We start from the raw sequence: 17,957 nt of genomic DNA on the forward strand, positions 1-17,957 counted from the left end.
AAAGTACTGTCATTATTTACTTACCCTCATGCTGTTCCCAACGTGTATGACTTTCTTTCTTCCATGGAACACAAAAGGAGATTATACGGGTTTGGAAAAACATCAGGGTGAGTAAATAATGACAGAAGTTTAATTTTTAAGTGAACTTTCCCTTTTAAACACTCTTGTGACCTCACTGACTGTTAACGACATTACACATATTTTCCTACTTGTTCTTATTTATCAGATTAATTGGAGGAGGAAAGGAGTGATAGAGAGAGAGAAGAAGAAAGGGAATTAAATGGAAAAGCAGTGTATTTTCCTCGTTTCTGCCTCAGTATTCTGTAGCACTAGGCTGTTTTTAAGATGCCACACTAAAAAAAAATCTTGCTAGATAGGCATATTGTACTCTGAAGCAGCAGAGGTTATGAATTATGCTTCCCAAACTATCCCAAACTATGGCAGACCACAAGATGGCTTTGCTTGCTGTGTCTAGGGTGGCTGAAGTCTGTGTCAGGTCTGCGTCTGTCTGGAAATAGCTGTTCGCAGTGAGCATGTTCGCAGTCGAGAGAAAGAGAGACTGAGACAGAGATGGAGTTGGTCTGTGAGCTAAAATTACAGCCATTTCAGTTCCTCCCATCATGACATCAAATGTATAGCAAACTCAACTGATAATTTCCCATGAGCCACCGGACCTGTGATTAAAATATTGTATGCATCAGCATTACTAGTACACAATATTAGATAGTTCTGAGGCATAGCATAGCATACTTAGAAAAAAATAAGCATGTAATTTATGATGCAATCTGCATATGCATGTAACACTGAGATGTCTTTTCACTACTCTAGACCCCCGCGAGTGGACAGAGGCACACGTGAGAGAATGGTTGACCTGGACAGTAAATGAGTTCAGTCTGAAGAATGTGGACTTCCATAAGTTCAGCATGGACGGAGCCAATCTCTGTGCATTGGGCAAAGAGCGCTTCCTGGACCTAGCACCGGACTTTGTGGGCGACATCCTCTGGGAACATTTAGAGATGCTGCAGAAAGGTAGACATCCTCACCGCCTCAACATCTGCACTACCATGAAACACACCAGCCTTCAATCAGTTTTTTAGTATTAATTAAATACTAATATAGTTTTTGTTAATATTTTAGTTAGATTTTATTTTCATATTTTCTGTTTTCATTTTAATACTAATTAAAGTTGTAGTATTTTTTTTTTTATATGCCTATAAAGTTGTTTTAGTTTTTTTAGTACTTTAAATGAAATAAAATATTTTTATATATTTTTTTTTTATTTTTTTTATTTATTTTTTGCTTCAAGTAATTATTATTATTTTTTTAAGTTAATGTTAATAACTATGGAAGCTTGTTTCCGCCACTGAATAAAAAAAAAAGAAAAATGTAATTGCAACTTTTTATCTTGTAATTAAGACTTTATAACATGCAATTGTGAGTTAAAAAATCAGAATTGTGAGTTAAAAAATTCAGAATTGAAAATTCAGCTGTTTTTGTAACGTATGAAGTGATTTTTGAAGGACCAGATGCTGTCTAAGATATCACCCAGGATTTTAACTGTAGAGGATGAAGAAACAGTACATCCTTCTAAATGCAAGTTGTACTTTAAGAGATTCTGTGTTCAGGTTTTTGGTCCAATAAGTAATACCTTAGTCTTATCTGAATTTAACAGAATAAAATTTCAGGTCATCCAATTTTTATATCTTTAATACTCTGCCAGCTTGGGTAATTTGTAGATCTCATCTGGTCGTGTTGAAATATATAACTGAGTATCATCAGTATAACAGTGGAAACTAATTACATGCTTTCTTATAATATTACCAAGTGGCAGCATATATATATTGAAAATAACAGAGGGCCTAACACTGATTCTTGCAGCACTCCATAATTTACTGACGTTATCTCAGCACTAAGATCAAGTAAAACTAGTATTGAGATACAGCCTTGGTCAAAAGCTAAAAGTCATTTGTAATTTTAATGAGTGTAGTTTCTGTGCTATGATTAGGTCTGAATCCTGACTGAAATTTTTTCAGAATTGTGAGAATAAAGTCAGAATTGCAAGTTTATTTTTTTATTTTTTTTTGTGAGTGTATCTGAAACTTAGAATGCAATTCATCCTATCAGAATTTACAGTTTAATATCATTTATGAAGTAACTTTTGCAAAATAGTAAGATAAGCAGTACAGTCAATCAACTTCAGCAAAAAGTCTACATTCCATATTTTATAATTTTTGCTGTGATTTGTCAAATCAAACGCTGGAAGCACATAAGAGGTGTCACATTTTAAAAAACCTGTAAAGTAAACGCCACTCTGACATGCAGATCAAAGTAGTTTCTGTTGCGTTGCATTCTGTTGCATTGCCTTGCACAACCTAATCTGTTATATAACAGGTTCGGCTTCGAAAGTGTGCATAGGTTCAGTGATGTGTGTTTTTTTTTTCTTCACACAGAAGACCCGAAGCATTTCCCTGTCAACGGTCTGACCTCCAGTTTCCAGGAATCCCGCTACCCCTCAGACTACTTTTTCAGTGAGTATCTGTCGTTTCTTTCAGTTTGTGTCATCAGTACCTGAGTACACGTTCGCCTCATGACTATAATAGGAAATGATCTGTCTGTAAAGGCAGTTAAACCTTCCTTAAAGGAATAAAATTTCTGTCATTATTAACTCACCCTTATGCCATTCAAATGACATTCACATAGACTTGTCCATACAGAAAGAGTTGTTGCGGTCAAGCAAGAAAGCACCATGAAAGTGTTTCAAATGACTAGGGCTGTCAAATGATTCATCGCAAATAATTGCATACAAAATAAAAGTTTGAGTTTGCCTAATATATGTTTATAACTATTATGTATATATAAATACAAACACATTCTTGTATATATTTGAGAAATACTTACAGGTTTATGTATTTATTTATATTTGTATCATTTTTATTATATATAAATATATTTTGTACATAAATAACTAATTTCTCTTAAATATATACAAAAATTTGTGTGTATTTATATATACATAATAATTATACACAGTACTTTGAGGCAAACTCAAACTTTTATTTTGATTAATCGCGATTAATCATTTGACAGCCCTACGAATGACTGTTCTTTATTCATATGAAGTCTTCGTGTGAAGAATAAACTGAAATTTAGCTTAGATGCAGCAACATTAAAACCAATAATTTCTCCTTTATGAACAATATATTTGCTAAAATTAGGATCATTATTTGCCAGTATTTTTTATATTTGCATATTAACTGTTATTAAATCAAATTAAAAAAAATACTTTAATGTAAAACATCATGAAATGAGTACAAACAATTAAATATCTAAATATATAATATAATAATTAAATATATAAATATTTTAAATACATATAAAATGTATTTATTTATTTTTTTTTTTTGGTCCCACTTTATATTAAGTGGCTTTAACTACTATGTACTTACATCAAAAAATAAGTACAATGTACTTATTGGGTTCATATTGAATTGCAAAACACTTTTGCTGCTATTGATGTGGATACCGGTAAGGTTAGAGACAGGTTTGGTGGTATGGGTAGGTTTAAGGGTAGGGGTAAGGTGTAAGGGATGGGTCAACAGAGTACATGCAGGTGTTTTTAAAATATAAGTACAATGTAAAAACATGTATGTACACAATAAGTGCATCGTATGAAATGATTAATTTAAATGTAAGTACATAGTAGTTAAGGCCACTTAATATAAAGTGGTACCATTTTTTTTTTTTTAACCATAATGATCCTGGTGCAAACAGCTTTTGGTCACTATGAATTGTCATCTTTTTAAATACAAGTTTGTCTTCTCTTCATCTTCCTGTCCTCCAGACTATGGCATTGAGCATCCTCAGTGCGTCCCTCCTTCCGAATACTCAGAGCCGAGCTTCATAACAGAGTCTTACCAGACCCTTCACCCCATAAGCTCAGAAGACCTGCTGTCACTCAAATACGAGAGCGAGTATCCAAACGTTATACTGCGAGACACACCTCTCAATCCACTGCAGGGAGACTATTTTTCAGTCAAACAGGAAGTTGTGTCACCCGACAACATGTGTGTGGGTCGCATTAGCAGAGGTGAGTATGGGCCAAAGGTCATGTGTTTCAATGCTTTTGAAACTGAGATGATGCAAGATAACGTTTGAGGCATCGATTAATACGGCGTTATAAACAAAAGCTAATTCCCCTCGTCTTAGATGCATGTTTACAATCTCCCGTCGGGGCTTAAATGTATCCCCATCGCCCTCGCAGCGATCAGCAGTGTGTGGTCTTCAAAACGAAGTCTGTCACGACATTCTCGTCTCGCATTACTGCAGTCATGCATGCGTCGCCAGGGAATGAAGCAGACCGTTAGGCTTATTTGTGGTTCTATCATGCACCATCTCAAGATGCTCTTGACTGCGGTGGGGGAAAAGGAGAGAAAAACAAAGATGTTTGCTTCAAAGTGAGAGATGTTTAAAGCCACAGAGCGCTGGTAGCCGTCTTTTGTGTCAGCGCGTCCTTGTGAGGTTACGGTACTGGGGTACGAGGTGTTTTTGTGAGCCTTAGGTTCTCGTAAGGAGCGAGAGGTGTAAAGCGTGAAAAGAGCGTTCCGGCTTCTCACGAAGTAACTTTACCTCACGTACGTTTGGTTTCACTCCCACTCGTCGAATTAACAGCCTGTCTCGCTCTTCATGCAGCTGAACAAATGATCAAGATTTGGATTGGACATTGAGATTTGTCAAAGTCGCTTGTATATTATTGAACAACGCAGAGATTTGGGCTTTCGCCCTCTAGGTACGCGTAGGCTTCATGTGCAGTAAATCCCAGCTTTGGCAACTGCGCTGTGTTTTTCCTGCGTGGGAAAGTATTTGTGGTGCCACCAAACTCACATGTGGCTTCAATTTTTCAATTGAAGATTTCAGGATCAGGCCCAGCTCTGTATTATCTTTCATTCTGTAATTGACATTCAATCGAGACCGGCCTTTTATCTCCAGTTTGGCCAAAAATAGAGAAGCAATTTGTTTTGATTTTCTTCCAATTAGAGAAAACCCAAATATTTCCACATGGATATTGTGTAAGAGAAACACAGTGTGGTGTGGAGCAGTTCTAGATTTTTCCACGTGGTTGGGTCTTGAACTTCCCTGGCTGGTGTGGTCGCTGAAACTTTGCACCCTTAATAACAAAAGACATTGGTCTTTGGTTAGAAATATAAGGTCAGGGTCCTATACTATAATCAAACGAGCAACTTCTTTGTGATTTGACGTCACTTGAATGAATTCATTATGTTGTAATATATACATTTAGGATAAATCTGTTCTGTGAAGATATTTTGAAGAATGTACATGCTCCTCTTTTCCATACAACAAACCCTGTCTGTTTGAATATGTGCAAAGGAAATTGCCTGTGGATAATGTTTAATAACACACTGAAATCTCCATCTCAGGTAAGCTGGGAGGTCAAGATTCGTTTGAGAGCATCGACAGTTTCGAGAGCTGTGACAGGCTGACGCAGTCCTGGAGTAGTCAGTCATCGTTCAACAGCCTACAGAGAGTTCCCTCCTACGACAGCTTCGACTCGGAGGACTATCCCACTGCACTGCACGGACACAAACCCAAGGGCACCTTCAAAGACTACGTGCGGGAGCGCTCGGACCTCAGCAAGGACAAACCGGTCATCCCGGCAGCTGCGCTCGCTGGGTACACAGGTCAGCGTTAACACGCGTTCAGTCTCTCGCTAGCTGCTCATTTGAATTCTGACTCATTTGGGTTTAATGCATAAGGCAGAAAGCCAGTACCTTGAGATATGTCAAAGTTTTAGATTCATACTGAAAGCCATCAAATACTGCGATGACAACTTTATAGAAGCATATAAAAGGAAAACATTATTGGACCAAGAACTGAACCCTGGGGAACACCAGCACTTAAGTGTATTTCAGAGGTGCTCGCGAACAATTCTGAGAAAAAAGAAAAAAAAAGGACTTTAACTCGCAATTGCAAGTTTATATCTCACAATTCTGACAAAAGAAGTCAGAATTGCGAGATATAAATTGAAATTGCTAGAAAAAAAGTCTGAATTGTGACATATAAACTCGCAATTGCTAGAAAAAAGCGTCATAATTGTGAGGAAAAAGTCCTAATTATCTTTTAAATCGTCTTTTAAGTTTTATTCTGTGGCAAAAAACAAGCTTCCAGGCACATCACATACCATATGTAATCAAAAACCATATAATATGATATATGGAATATCACGTACCATGTCATATAGTGTATACCGTGTCATATCAAAAACCATATATGTTATTCTATATCATAATATATATCATATCACAAACCATTTCATATACTGTATATCATATCATATCAAAAACCATGTTATTCCATATATCACACCTTAAATTATAATATATCATATCACACACCCTATCAAATCAAAACCGTATGATGCTATTTAATATATGTACAATATCATATTTTACACCATATTTGTTATTCCATACATTTTATCACAACCCATATAATAGATACATATACATGTCAATTGTATATGAAATATCTGTAATGAAAAAGTGAATTCTGCAACTAGGAAGCATTTGGAATCAAAAGTATGTTGCTGAATGTCTTACTGGATCAGTGAAAAAGTGTTGTGCACCAGTTTTGAACGCATTGGTGCACATCGTAACCACAGAGCCACATTTGTTACATGCTGTAAGAATGTCATCTCAATCTTTTTCTCAGCACAACTGCTGCAGCGGCTTCTTCGTGCAGCTCGTGTACCCAGCAAACATGCCACACCCCGGCTTTCTTCAAGTCAAAATAGAGACAGGCTTTCTCTCTCTCTCTCTCCCTCTGTCTCTCTCTCGTCGCTTTTGTCACTGCCACCAGCTCTCCGTTTCTTTCTCCGCTGTTTTCATCTTGTTCTCCTTATCTGCGGCCCACATCTCAACCCATTTCCCAGGTCGTCTTGGCAACAGCACAAAGTGATAGCAGCCCTGTGCACTTAAGATCAGAGCTCCTTTATCGGCCCATCTTCGAGGGGCTTTTTTAACCTTGTGCCATACGTCTCAAACCTACCTGCGCATGTCACATATCTGAAAATGCAACAGAAAAGAATACACTCCCCTACCGTAAAAGAAAGAACACAGAGCCCACTCAATGTGTGGCACATTTCATTTCTATTTTAGGTTCCTTTGAACTTATAAAGGACCGTTTTGCATGTACCTGAGTTGGTTTTCTTGTGGAATTCTCTATGCTAGAAAAAAGAGCTAAAAAAAGAGACATGTTGTGGATATTTTATGCTGCAGAGTGTAAATTGCGCATTCGTTTGTATCTGTTTTGTTGTGTTTGTTTCTATGTACAGCTATGGAAAAAATTAAGAGACCACTTAACATTGATTTCTAAACTTGGAGTGGTCTCTTAATTTTTTCCATAGCTGTATATGTGCATTTGCATACTGCAAAGAAATACATCTATATGGGCTGAACTACCTGTTTTTACTAGTGTTAGCCACAGTGTCATCACAACAGAGTTCAGAGATGAGGTAGATTAAGTCAGCAAGTGACAAAAAAGATCCATTTGCTCGCAGAGCTCTGAGGTTTTCATGTTTGTCATCATTAATCACATATGCAAGTACAAATCCATCAGATCTGTGAGGAGAGCAACACAACCACAGTACCGCAACACACTTTCTTCAGCGATGGCTGATTTTTAACTTTATAGGGCGGCTTCCTGATAGACGCACGCACACATTAAAGGGACAGTTCACTCAATTTTTTTTTTTTTTTTTAATTTGTCATCATTTAGACCGTAGACTACTGAAGGATGTTTAGCTCAATGTTCTCCATGTTTTTTGAAAGTGCATGGAGAAAAGCACCACAAATGTGCCATAAAAGTAGTTTAAATGACTACAGACACTATTTCAGTTCTTCTAAAATGATATGATGGCTTTGTGTGAAAAACAGACCAAACTTAAGGTTTTAAGACACTAATGACACTTTACAATAATGTTCCATTAGTTAACCTTAGTTAATGTGTTAACTTACTATGAGCAATACATTTGTTACAGTACTTATTAATCATTGTTAATGTTAGTTAATAAAATACAGCTGTTAGTTGTTAGTCCACGTTAGCTCGGTTCCATCAAATAATATTAACAGATACAACCATTGATTTTAATAATGCATTAGTTTAAAGGGATAGTTCACCCAAAAATGTAAATTCTGTCATCGTTTACTCACCTTCAAGTTGTTCCAAACAACTTCCACGTTTACAATCTCCAAGATATTTGGAAGAATGTTTGTAACCAAGCAGATCTCACCCCCCATTGACTACCGTAGTAGGAAAATAAATAAATAAATACTATGGTTGTCAATGGTGTGCGAGATCTGCTTGGTAACATACATTCTTCCAGAAATCTTCCTTTGTATACAGCTGAACAAAGAAATGTATACAGGTTTGGAACAACTTGAGGGTGAGTACATGATGGCAAAATTTTCATTTTGGGGTGAACTATCCCTTTAATGTTGAAATTTACATTAAGATGAATAAAAATACTTGTTAGCTCTTGTAATGTAAATAAAGTGTTTCCATTACTTTTTCTACTTTTATGGCTCTTTTGTTGCGTTTTGCTCACCATTCGCTTTTATTGTATGGAGAAAGTGCAGTGTGAACATTCTGCTAAGCATCTTCTTTTGTGTTCAACGAAAGAAGTAAGTCATACAGAGTTGGAACGACAAATATTCACCCACAAATATTTATTTTAATGTGAACTATCCCTTTAAGCCCAGTGCTTTTGGTCCGAGTTGTTTTCACAGATCTACCTCATGAAATCCTTGCCTTTGCTTGTAATCATGCTCTCACTTCAAGCAAAGTGGCCTTAATGTACTTTTAAAGCTCTGCTGAAAGTCAGCGCTGGATTTCTGTCAGTCTGAGGGTTTGGTTTAGGCATGTAGGGGACAGACCGATTGCTTTCCATTCCCGGCTCCTTTGGGTCTAACGAGGGTGTGTTACAGTAGCCGTGCGTGTGGAATGTGTTTTAATGCATTTACCTACATAAACAGATTACTACATTGATCCAGATGAGTGATTTTGGTGATTCATATGTTTAGATGGAGACAAGGAGAGGCAGGCAGACGGAGAGGGAGAGGGTTAGAATGAACTGTTGAATTGTTGATGAGATAATCTGTTTCAGAATTGCATTAGTGTTTTATTGCATTATCGGCAAGGATATTTTTAGCCGGATGTAACGCACAGTGGGGAATTCACTAAGAATGAGTTGTGACTGCTGTTATCACCATTTATTCTGCATGTGCGTTGCTTTGCTTTACCACCCAATTCACCAAAATAATTATGCTGATAAGATAACTGAAATAATGTAGCACGCAATCTTTGCCGAAAATAATGTGACATGAATTGTGTGTAAAACTTTGTAAAATAATTTTACAATTGACACTTTTTTTTTTTTTAATGCGATAAATGACATTAAAATCCTTTTCTAGTTTGTTTAAATACATGAAAAATAAAATGAATTTAAATGCTACTAGTGAATTTAGGCATCACAACATTGTAACGTACAATATGAAGAAAAAAAAAATCATTTTGAGGTTTGCTTTGAGATGACGTCAGACACATTCTGAATGTTAAAATAGGGAAAATGAGCATGCACAATTTAATATCCAATACTGATGGTCTACTGATAAATGTAAAAATCTGGTACGAGTGCATCCCTAGACTTGCAGGACTTGATGTTTGCAGGGAATAAGACTTTTTTTTTTTTTTTTTCGCTGTTGTTTTGCAGCAGGTGTGATATGAAGTGACGGTTCATTTTAATGCTCACAAACCACAAGATGAAGAAAAACCAAAACTTATCTAGACGGGTACACGAGCTGCTTTGCTGCTGCCTACAAGCTGTGAAGCCATTGCAGGATCTCTATAGGTCAACACGACCGCATAAACCCTTCACGCTAGTCCTTAAATTGCTTCTCACAATCAAATGCATTAAGATGCACGATTGCAATATTTCAAATGTCTCCTTAAATATATCACCGTGCAGAAAGGCTAAAGTCTTTAAAGTTGACCCCATCACGGTTATGGGCGAACGCAGTGCTAAAGCTTGTGAGAAAAACCTCTCGTTTTGCAGATGGCCACCAAGGGCTTCTCTCTCTCACACCCACACAGTCGTTCACACACATGTAGACATCACACATATGTGTGCTTTCAAATGCACCCGTGCGACGTGCAGACATATACATCATGGCTTGCGTGATCAAACGCATTTATCTGCCAGATATTTAGCCTTGGGGCAAAATCCGAATGATGTCAGTGGTTTGGAATTCACATAAAGAGTCCAAAGCTCAAGTAAGACATGCAGTCTGGTGCAGTATCCAGTCAATACTCCATTGTGTCACGTCTCTGTTTTCATGCAGTGTGACATAAAGCTAATGGCATGTGAAACCGTTATATGCTATATGAAATCTAACATTTCTTTTATACTTAATACTGTAATATAGAAGGAAATCTAGAATGGTAATGATATGGTATTTTGACATATGATGCATACTGTATATGATACTTGAGCATTTTGTTATGAACATCCTCCACATGATTGTATTAAGCCGTGGTATTGTTTCTCTCTATTCAGGCAGCGGACCCATCCAACTCTGGCAGTTTCTGTTGGAGCTCTTGACAGACAAATCCTGCCAGTCCTTCATCAGCTGGACTGGAGACGGCTGGGAGTTCAAGCTTTCCGACCCCGATGAGGTGAGGGGTTATGCACTCAACATGCTGTCTGTAGAGCTGAGAGAGAGAGAGAGAAAAAAAAAGAAATTCAAAATGTATTAAAAATGTATCTTTGCTCAATTTCAATAACTTTTTATTTGTTTACGTTTTGTAACCCTATACAGGGTCATCGTAGTTAACTGAATCCAAAACTAAAACCATAAAATCATAACTAAAACTGAAAAATGTATAACTATAAATATTTGATATATAAATAAAAAATTTTTCTTAAATATAAACATGTATGTGTATGTATTTATATATACATAATTATTATACACAGAACACACACATATATTACGTAACACAGACTTTTATTTTGCAAACGATTAATCGCGATTAATCGTTGTGCAGCCCTAATTCAGAGAGTTGTCATGACTGGAATGTAGTTGACATAAAATGCAACCATGCTTATATTACCAAAATACAGAGCCAATTTTATTGGTTAAAAAAGTAGTAGCTAGTTAAAGGATTAGTTAACTTTCAAATTAAAATTTCCTAATAATTTACTCACCGCTTTGTCATCCAAGATGTCTGTTCCTTCTTTCTTCAGTCAAAACAAAATTAAGGTTTTTAATGAAAACATTCCAGGATTTTTCTCCATATAGTGGACTTCACTGGAGCCCAAACGGTTAAAGGTCAAAATTACAGTTTCATTGCAGCTTCAAAGATCCCAGACGAGGAATAAGAGTCTTATCTAGAGAAACCATCGCTCATTTTCTAAATAAATAAATTATATATGTTTTAACCATGAACGCTCATCTTGAACTAGCTCTCTTCTTCTTCTTCTTCTCTATTAGAATTCCGGCAGTGTAGACACTGCTAAGTGTATTACTGCCCTCCTCAGGTCAAAGTTTGAACTATATTCTCATATACAATATGCTAGTGCAAGTATATAACAATTAGTTCAAACTTTGACCTGACAAGGGCAGTAATACACTTAGCAGCATCTACACTGCCGGAATTCTAATAGAGAAGTAGAAGAGAGCTAGTTCTAGGGCTGTGTTCCAGTTCGGTTTTAGACACGCACTCGCGAACTTCCCTAAACACTTCCCCTCGGGGAATCCCTGCCGCCATTTTGAAGTGCGTTCCACTTCGTGAAGTGGACGAGGGAAGTTTATATGGACAGACCCTCGCTCCATCGATTTTGACAGAGGGAGCGAGTCTACTTCATATGTACACTTCAGGCAGCTCCATAACCCACAATGCAACACGATTGTGACGTCACCGCATATCGCGTTTAATTTACCCCACCACAAACAACTCTATGATATATTAATTATTTTTTAAACATTTAAAACACACATATATACATATAGAATGCTGTATTAAACAAATTTGTAAGGGGAAAAAAATAAATAATAAATCAGCTCCATTGCGAATTCCAAGTGATCAAGGGCTTAGGACGTTCCAGTTCAGCCCATACAAAGGTTCCGCCAGAAGTGGGCACTCGTGCAACGTAAGCAATGACGTACATCCGAGTCAACGAGACCGAGTGAAGTTAGCGAGGGAAGGGCATTTAAAAACCGAACTGGAACGCAGCCCATATGAGCATTTATGGTTAAAACATATCTAATTTAAATTTTTTTTTTAGAAAGTAAGTCATGGTTTCTCTAGATAAGACTCTTATTTCTCGTCTGGGATCGCGTAGAACGCTTTGAAGCTGCACCGAAACTATAATTTTGACCTTCAACCGTTTGGAGGCCATTGAAGTCCACTATATGGAGAAAAGTCCTGGAATGTTTTCATCAAAAACCTTAATTTATTTTCAACTGAAGAAAGAAAGACATGAACATCTTGGATGACATGGGGGTGAGTAAATTATCAGGAAAATTTAATTTGAAAGTGAACTAATCCTTTAAGTAAATGCATACATTAATGAAGTGTGTTTTGGGCTGTTGTTCAACTTATCAGTTGAAAACCAACTATTGGTCTATCTCTAGTGTATCTGATACAATCATTATTCAACCACTGTAAGTGAGAGAGCAGCATGTTTGCATACGCGATAGAATCTCATGAGCAGACACGTATTTTGCGAATGATTCTTTCTTTGGGTTCCTGATCCTGACCCGTGTCTCCCTGACCCCCTAGGTTGCACGTAGGTGGGGCAAGAGGAAAAACAAGCCCAAGATGAACTACGAGAAGTTGAGTCGTGGTCTACGCTACTACTATGACAAAAACATCATCCACAAGACGTCCGGCAAGCGCTATGTCTACCGCTTCGTGTGTGACTTGAAAAGCCTGCTGGGATACACTCCCGAAGAGCTCCACACCATGTTAGACGTCAAGCCGGACACGGACGAGTAAAGTTTGGACGGGTAGTAAAAGGCTGAAAAAGTCCCTCACAGACCCTGGAAAGAAAAGAAAAAACGGGTCGTCCATTTTCGGGTCCAATCACATTCCATCTTATCACTTAGTCGTGGTCCAGTCTTGTTTTGAGCTCATACGGGACACAAAAGGAAGCGTCAAAACATTTACCAAAGTTTAGAATCTGTAGACTTTGTGCGTCTATATTGTTTATAGTTCTGCGGGGAAGGGAAAACTCTAAGTTCAGGTAGAACTGCCGTTTTGTCCCAGTAGCACAAACACCGGGAAGGAACAGAGGACAAAGAGATGGACATTTTTTGGACTGAATGCTCCTGTTATTAAATGCGTTGCCAAAATTAGAGACAAGAGGAATATCGCAGAAATATTTACAATTAAGTTACTTACTGTTTCTGTCTCCTTGCATACCCACCAGGAGGAAGTGAGTTCTCAGCCGGACCAAAAGTTTTTATTTTTTATTATTTTTATTTTTTTTTATTGTTTCTTAAAGATCTGTATGTGTCAGTATTAATTTGTGGAGAGACCAATTGTATTGAGATGCTGTCCGGACAGAGATTGCACCGTTTTGTACATTTTCATATGCAGAAGATGAAGGTTTATTGAAGTCGAACTGTGCTTAGATGTTCTCTCCGCTTCTTTTAAGGTCACGTTCGGTTGCTCTTACCACAATGTCCATAGCTGAAAATGCTGTTTTTGATCACCAGATCAAAATAGATACCAGAGTCTCGACCGTTTCAGTTGAAAGAGACGTACCTCAGTCAAACTGAGAGACACAAATGAAAGCAGCCGTTGGCTTCTCAACGGTGACAGTCGCAGCACACGTTTGTGGTGAAAAAGAGTGTGCGTTTATGTCACCGCTGGTGTCGTTTCATCACTTGTTTTAAGACAAAAGACATCAAAAGTTTCTTGCCTTGGTTTGTTTGTACGTGAATCATTTTACATAAAGTCTTGCCTTAATATAGCACATTTATGAACTTACTGCGTCTTCTCGAGGTAAACTGAAACGCGTGTAGGAAGGTGACATCTGAAATGTCATTCAACCGGGCCTCTTTGCAATCAAACGGTTTGCTGGCAGTGCTAGACTGAACCGAAAGCCATAAACCCGCACCATGTGAGGCGTTTTAACCTGGAGAACGATCTTGTGCGCTTTAGCCATGTTAAAAAGCGCACGCATCGCACGGCATGCATCTGGATAGTCAAAGTACGTGCAGCGGCAAAGAAAGATCTTTTGGGGAGGTGTTGAATTTCCGAGATGGTTTGTGAAAGTGACTGTTAATGGTAGTGGCTGATATAACGTTAAGATTGGAGGACCACCAGATCATGCTGATACTTTCGGCAGCTTTCAAGGTGATGGCGTGCGCTGCTGCTGGCTAACAAATGTCACAAGATTCATTTAATGGTTCATTTAAATGCAGTATTATGGCCATTGAACTGTTTGAGTCATCACTGAGTGGGACTTAAGCCAGAGTTATATAGTGCAGTTTCCATGAAATGAAAAACATACTTTAAATGTAGTTGTTTTAGAGAAAAAAAAAAAAAAAAAAAGTGCAACATTGACACTGAAATGTAAAGTTTTAGAATCGTTTTGTGCCGTCTTCAGCGCAGCATTTCGACTGATTCACTGTGTGGGAAGGGTCTCGAGCACAAGACCTTGTGGGAAAAGCCAAAGTAAAGAACGTTCTTCTAAGAAAACAAATCGTATTGTTTACACAGGCGGATGCTACCCATCCTAATTGGTGGAGCTTTGGAATTGTCTATTTTTACAGATAACATTTCATAAAATAAACCATATTCACAAGAGCTCAGAATAAAGTCTTTAAGCTTGTTCTAGTCATGAACAACAACAAAAAAACAAAAAAATGCTACATCACCTGAACAAGCTAAAAACGTCTCATTGAAATAACAAGCCTGATTTTAGTTAAAGCCCACAGTGATGTTACCTGACATATTCTCAAACCACACCAAAAGCCAGCGACATGTAACATGGAAACATGACTTATTTTAATAAGGTCCAGATCATAATGCAGTCTTTGTCCTGATTGTAAAAAGTGATGCATTTATGTGAAAAGATGCATACATACATGTTTGTTCACACTGAGGAGTGTTGCTTTTATTTCCCCACAATTTTGCCTTATTTTGTATATTTTATATTTCTGTATTTTTTTGTTAAAATGAGAAATTTAATGTATTTAGTTCACAAACATTTTGATATTTTTCAATAATTTATATTTTATAAACTTTGAAATATGAGATGCAGACAGCTGGTGCTTTCGTGGGAAAAAAAAAAAAAAAAGGTAGCGCAGGACAAAATGTAGCGATTTTTTTTTTCTTTTATATGAAAATGAAAAGGAAAAAAAAAAAAAAAGAAAAAGTTGAATTTAAAGAATTTAAAGACCTGTCTGCTTATACATTTCTGTATAGATAAGGCTGATGCTGGCCCATCATTACGTTCCGCTGGAGAGTTTTATAAACAGTAGCTTCTATTTCTTATTGTACTTTAAATTGTTATGTTATTAAAATATATGTGGACAAAATGATCCATGTGTTGCTTCGTTATTCATTTCCAAATGAATCTTTTGGCAGTAATGCTGAATCAAAAGTAGCACGAAGGAAGACACACCCATATCAACCAAGAGTAACTCACATAAACACAGGTATGAAGTTGCTAACGCATGCAAATTATCACCTCTCTGTGCAGCGCTCTGCAGGCTTTGCGGCAGATTTGTGGTTTTGTTTATTATGAGTCTTGGTTAAATGAGCAGCTCCTTTCTTTCATTGCTAATCATCATACATACCGCAGCTGCAGTTTTTCATCAAACATAAGCATATCACGGAAAGACCGGCTGCTACCTCTGATTCTCATGCTTAAGATTTGCGTGCGGCATCATATGGGGCTTTTTCATGACTTACAGGCTCTTCTGAGGAAGGGGCTAGGGAATATGCTCATTTGTGGTTGCTCGTGTGTGCACCGAAGACCCTAAATAAAGCCCACTGACGTAAGAACTAAAGCAGGCACAATGAATCCATTCACAAGTATGTAGCTTACAAATGGCAAGGGCCATCTCTTCTTCTTATCATTGTTTGTCCTCTCCATCAAGATCCAAAGAAGCTTTCTTGTCTGTATAAATATAGGTTTATATTGCCAAAGCATAAAAAGTTCAAATGTCTGAAGCTACAAAATCTGACTTAAACTGGGAAATAAACCCAGATTTTTTGGATTTCTGGGCCATTAATCAAATAAGTACATTTGTGTAGGCCTACATCTTGTGACTGTGATCAATGTTTCACTGAAATTGTTATGCTGATTATAAATTTTATTTTTCACAAACGTCAGTAGGTTATGTACACTCTAAAAAAATGCTGGGTTAAAAACAACCCAAGTTGGGTTGAAAAATGGACAAACCCAGGGTTGTTTTAACCCAGTGGTTGGGTTAAATGTTTGCCCAACGTGCTGGGTAGTTTTATTTAACTCAACTGTTGTATAAAAATTACTGTACTGCTTGCTTAAAATGAACCCCCAAAAAATGAGCATTTATTAATAAGATAATGAATAATAAACAATAAATATTTATTAAATTGCTTATTAATAAATCTTCACCTTTTGATTATTATTGTTGCCTCTAGTAATTATGTGTCTGATTTTAAATTTCTCACCTATTTTGGATTCATTTTAAGCCAGACATATAGGCATTTTTAATCAATAGTTGGGTTAAATAAAACTACCCAGCTGGTTGGGCAAACATTTAACCCAACCACTGGGTTAAAACAACCCAATTGCTGGGTTTGTCCATTTTCAACCCAACTTGGGTTGTTTTTAACCAAACATTTTTTAGAGTGCATGTGCATTGCAGTTGCGTCTATATGTTGCGTATCTTATCATTGTTTGTCCTCTCCATCAAGATCCAAAGAAGCTTTCTTGGCTGTATAAATATAGGTTTATATTGCCAAAGCATAAAAAGTCACACATACAGTAGAGTCCAAATGTCTGAAGCTGCAAAATCTGATTTAAACTGGGAAATAAACCATTTTAGGAGGGTTTAACAATGCAAAGCAAAGAAACTTAGACATAAAATGAAGATTTTTTTTGGATTTCTGGGCCATTAATCAAATAAGTACATTTGTGTAGGCCTACATCATGTGACTGTGATCAATGTTTCATTGAAATTGTTATGCTGATTATAAATGTTATTTTTTCACAAACGTCAGTAGGTTATGTATGTGCATTGCAGTTGCGTCTATATGTTGCGCACATATCGATGTGCCGTTTCTGTCTGGGGTTTATAACCCACTGGTTGCCCTTTTCATCACACACATCTCTACATTCATTCTCCATTTTCTGGGAAATGTTCTTACTTTGCAAAGATTCGTACCTTAAGCTGTCCATGCCCGTTTTTTGATTTTTGTTCCTACGCTGCTGCTGTTGCATTTGAACTTGCAGGGGATTCACCTCGAAGGTACGGATGATAGACTTCACAATTTAGCTGAAAATTTTTGTGCAGGTATCGCTTCTGTGGAAAGAAAGAGTCAGTGGTTTGTGCTTAATCAGAGCAGAGGTCAAGAAGTGATTTTTTTTACCATTGTTATTTGGTAACTAGGTCTGGGAATATCCATGTTCTGAGTCGAGAAATAGTCAGGACTTTTCTTAGTTGGTCATGGTGGTCAGATATTCTGCTAATCAGCATTTTCTATTTAGAGACATATCATATTCTGGTATACTAGATGTAGTTTCTGTCTTTGACATTTAGACATTAAAAAAGCATTGCAGGATTCAATTTTTTCCAGGGCTCTTTCCGACAACACACAAAAAACACTTTTCCCAGCTGAATAAACAAGACAATTGTTTCATATTACAAGTTTTCTAAAATGTT

General features: G+C 37.1%; 1 protein-coding gene across 11 annotated transcripts in view; it reads left to right on the forward strand.

Moving 5' to 3' along the window:
- The window catches only part of ets1 (v-ets avian erythroblastosis virus E26 oncogene homolog 1), a 54,844-nt gene extending 39,220 nt beyond the window's left edge, over positions 1-15,624 (forward strand). For 4 of the 11 annotated variants that reach the window (XM_067389620.1, XM_067389628.1, XM_067389629.1 and 1 more), the window contains 7 exons: positions 78-107; positions 829-1,029; positions 2,451-2,528; positions 3,842-4,087; positions 5,436-5,696; positions 10,628-10,746; positions 12,856-15,624. In XM_067389620.1, coding sequence (XP_067245721.1) covers positions 78-107; positions 829-1,029; positions 2,451-2,528; positions 3,842-4,087; positions 5,436-5,696; positions 10,628-10,746; positions 12,856-13,071 — 1,151 coding nt within the window. In that variant the 3' untranslated portion in view covers positions 13,072-15,624. The remainder of the gene's footprint in view (positions 1-77; positions 108-828; positions 1,030-2,450; positions 2,529-3,841; positions 4,088-5,435; positions 5,697-10,627; positions 10,747-12,855) is intronic. The other 7 variants (XM_067389622.1, XM_067389630.1, XM_067389625.1 and 4 more) reach the window with 5 other exon arrangements.
- Positions 15,625-17,957: the final 2,333 nt, after the last annotated feature.

This window comes from Chanodichthys erythropterus, chromosome 7, assembly GCF_024489055.1.
Source record: "Chanodichthys erythropterus isolate Z2021 chromosome 7, ASM2448905v1, whole genome shotgun sequence".
Taxonomy (NCBI): domain Eukaryota; kingdom Metazoa; phylum Chordata; class Actinopteri; order Cypriniformes; family Xenocyprididae; genus Chanodichthys; species Chanodichthys erythropterus.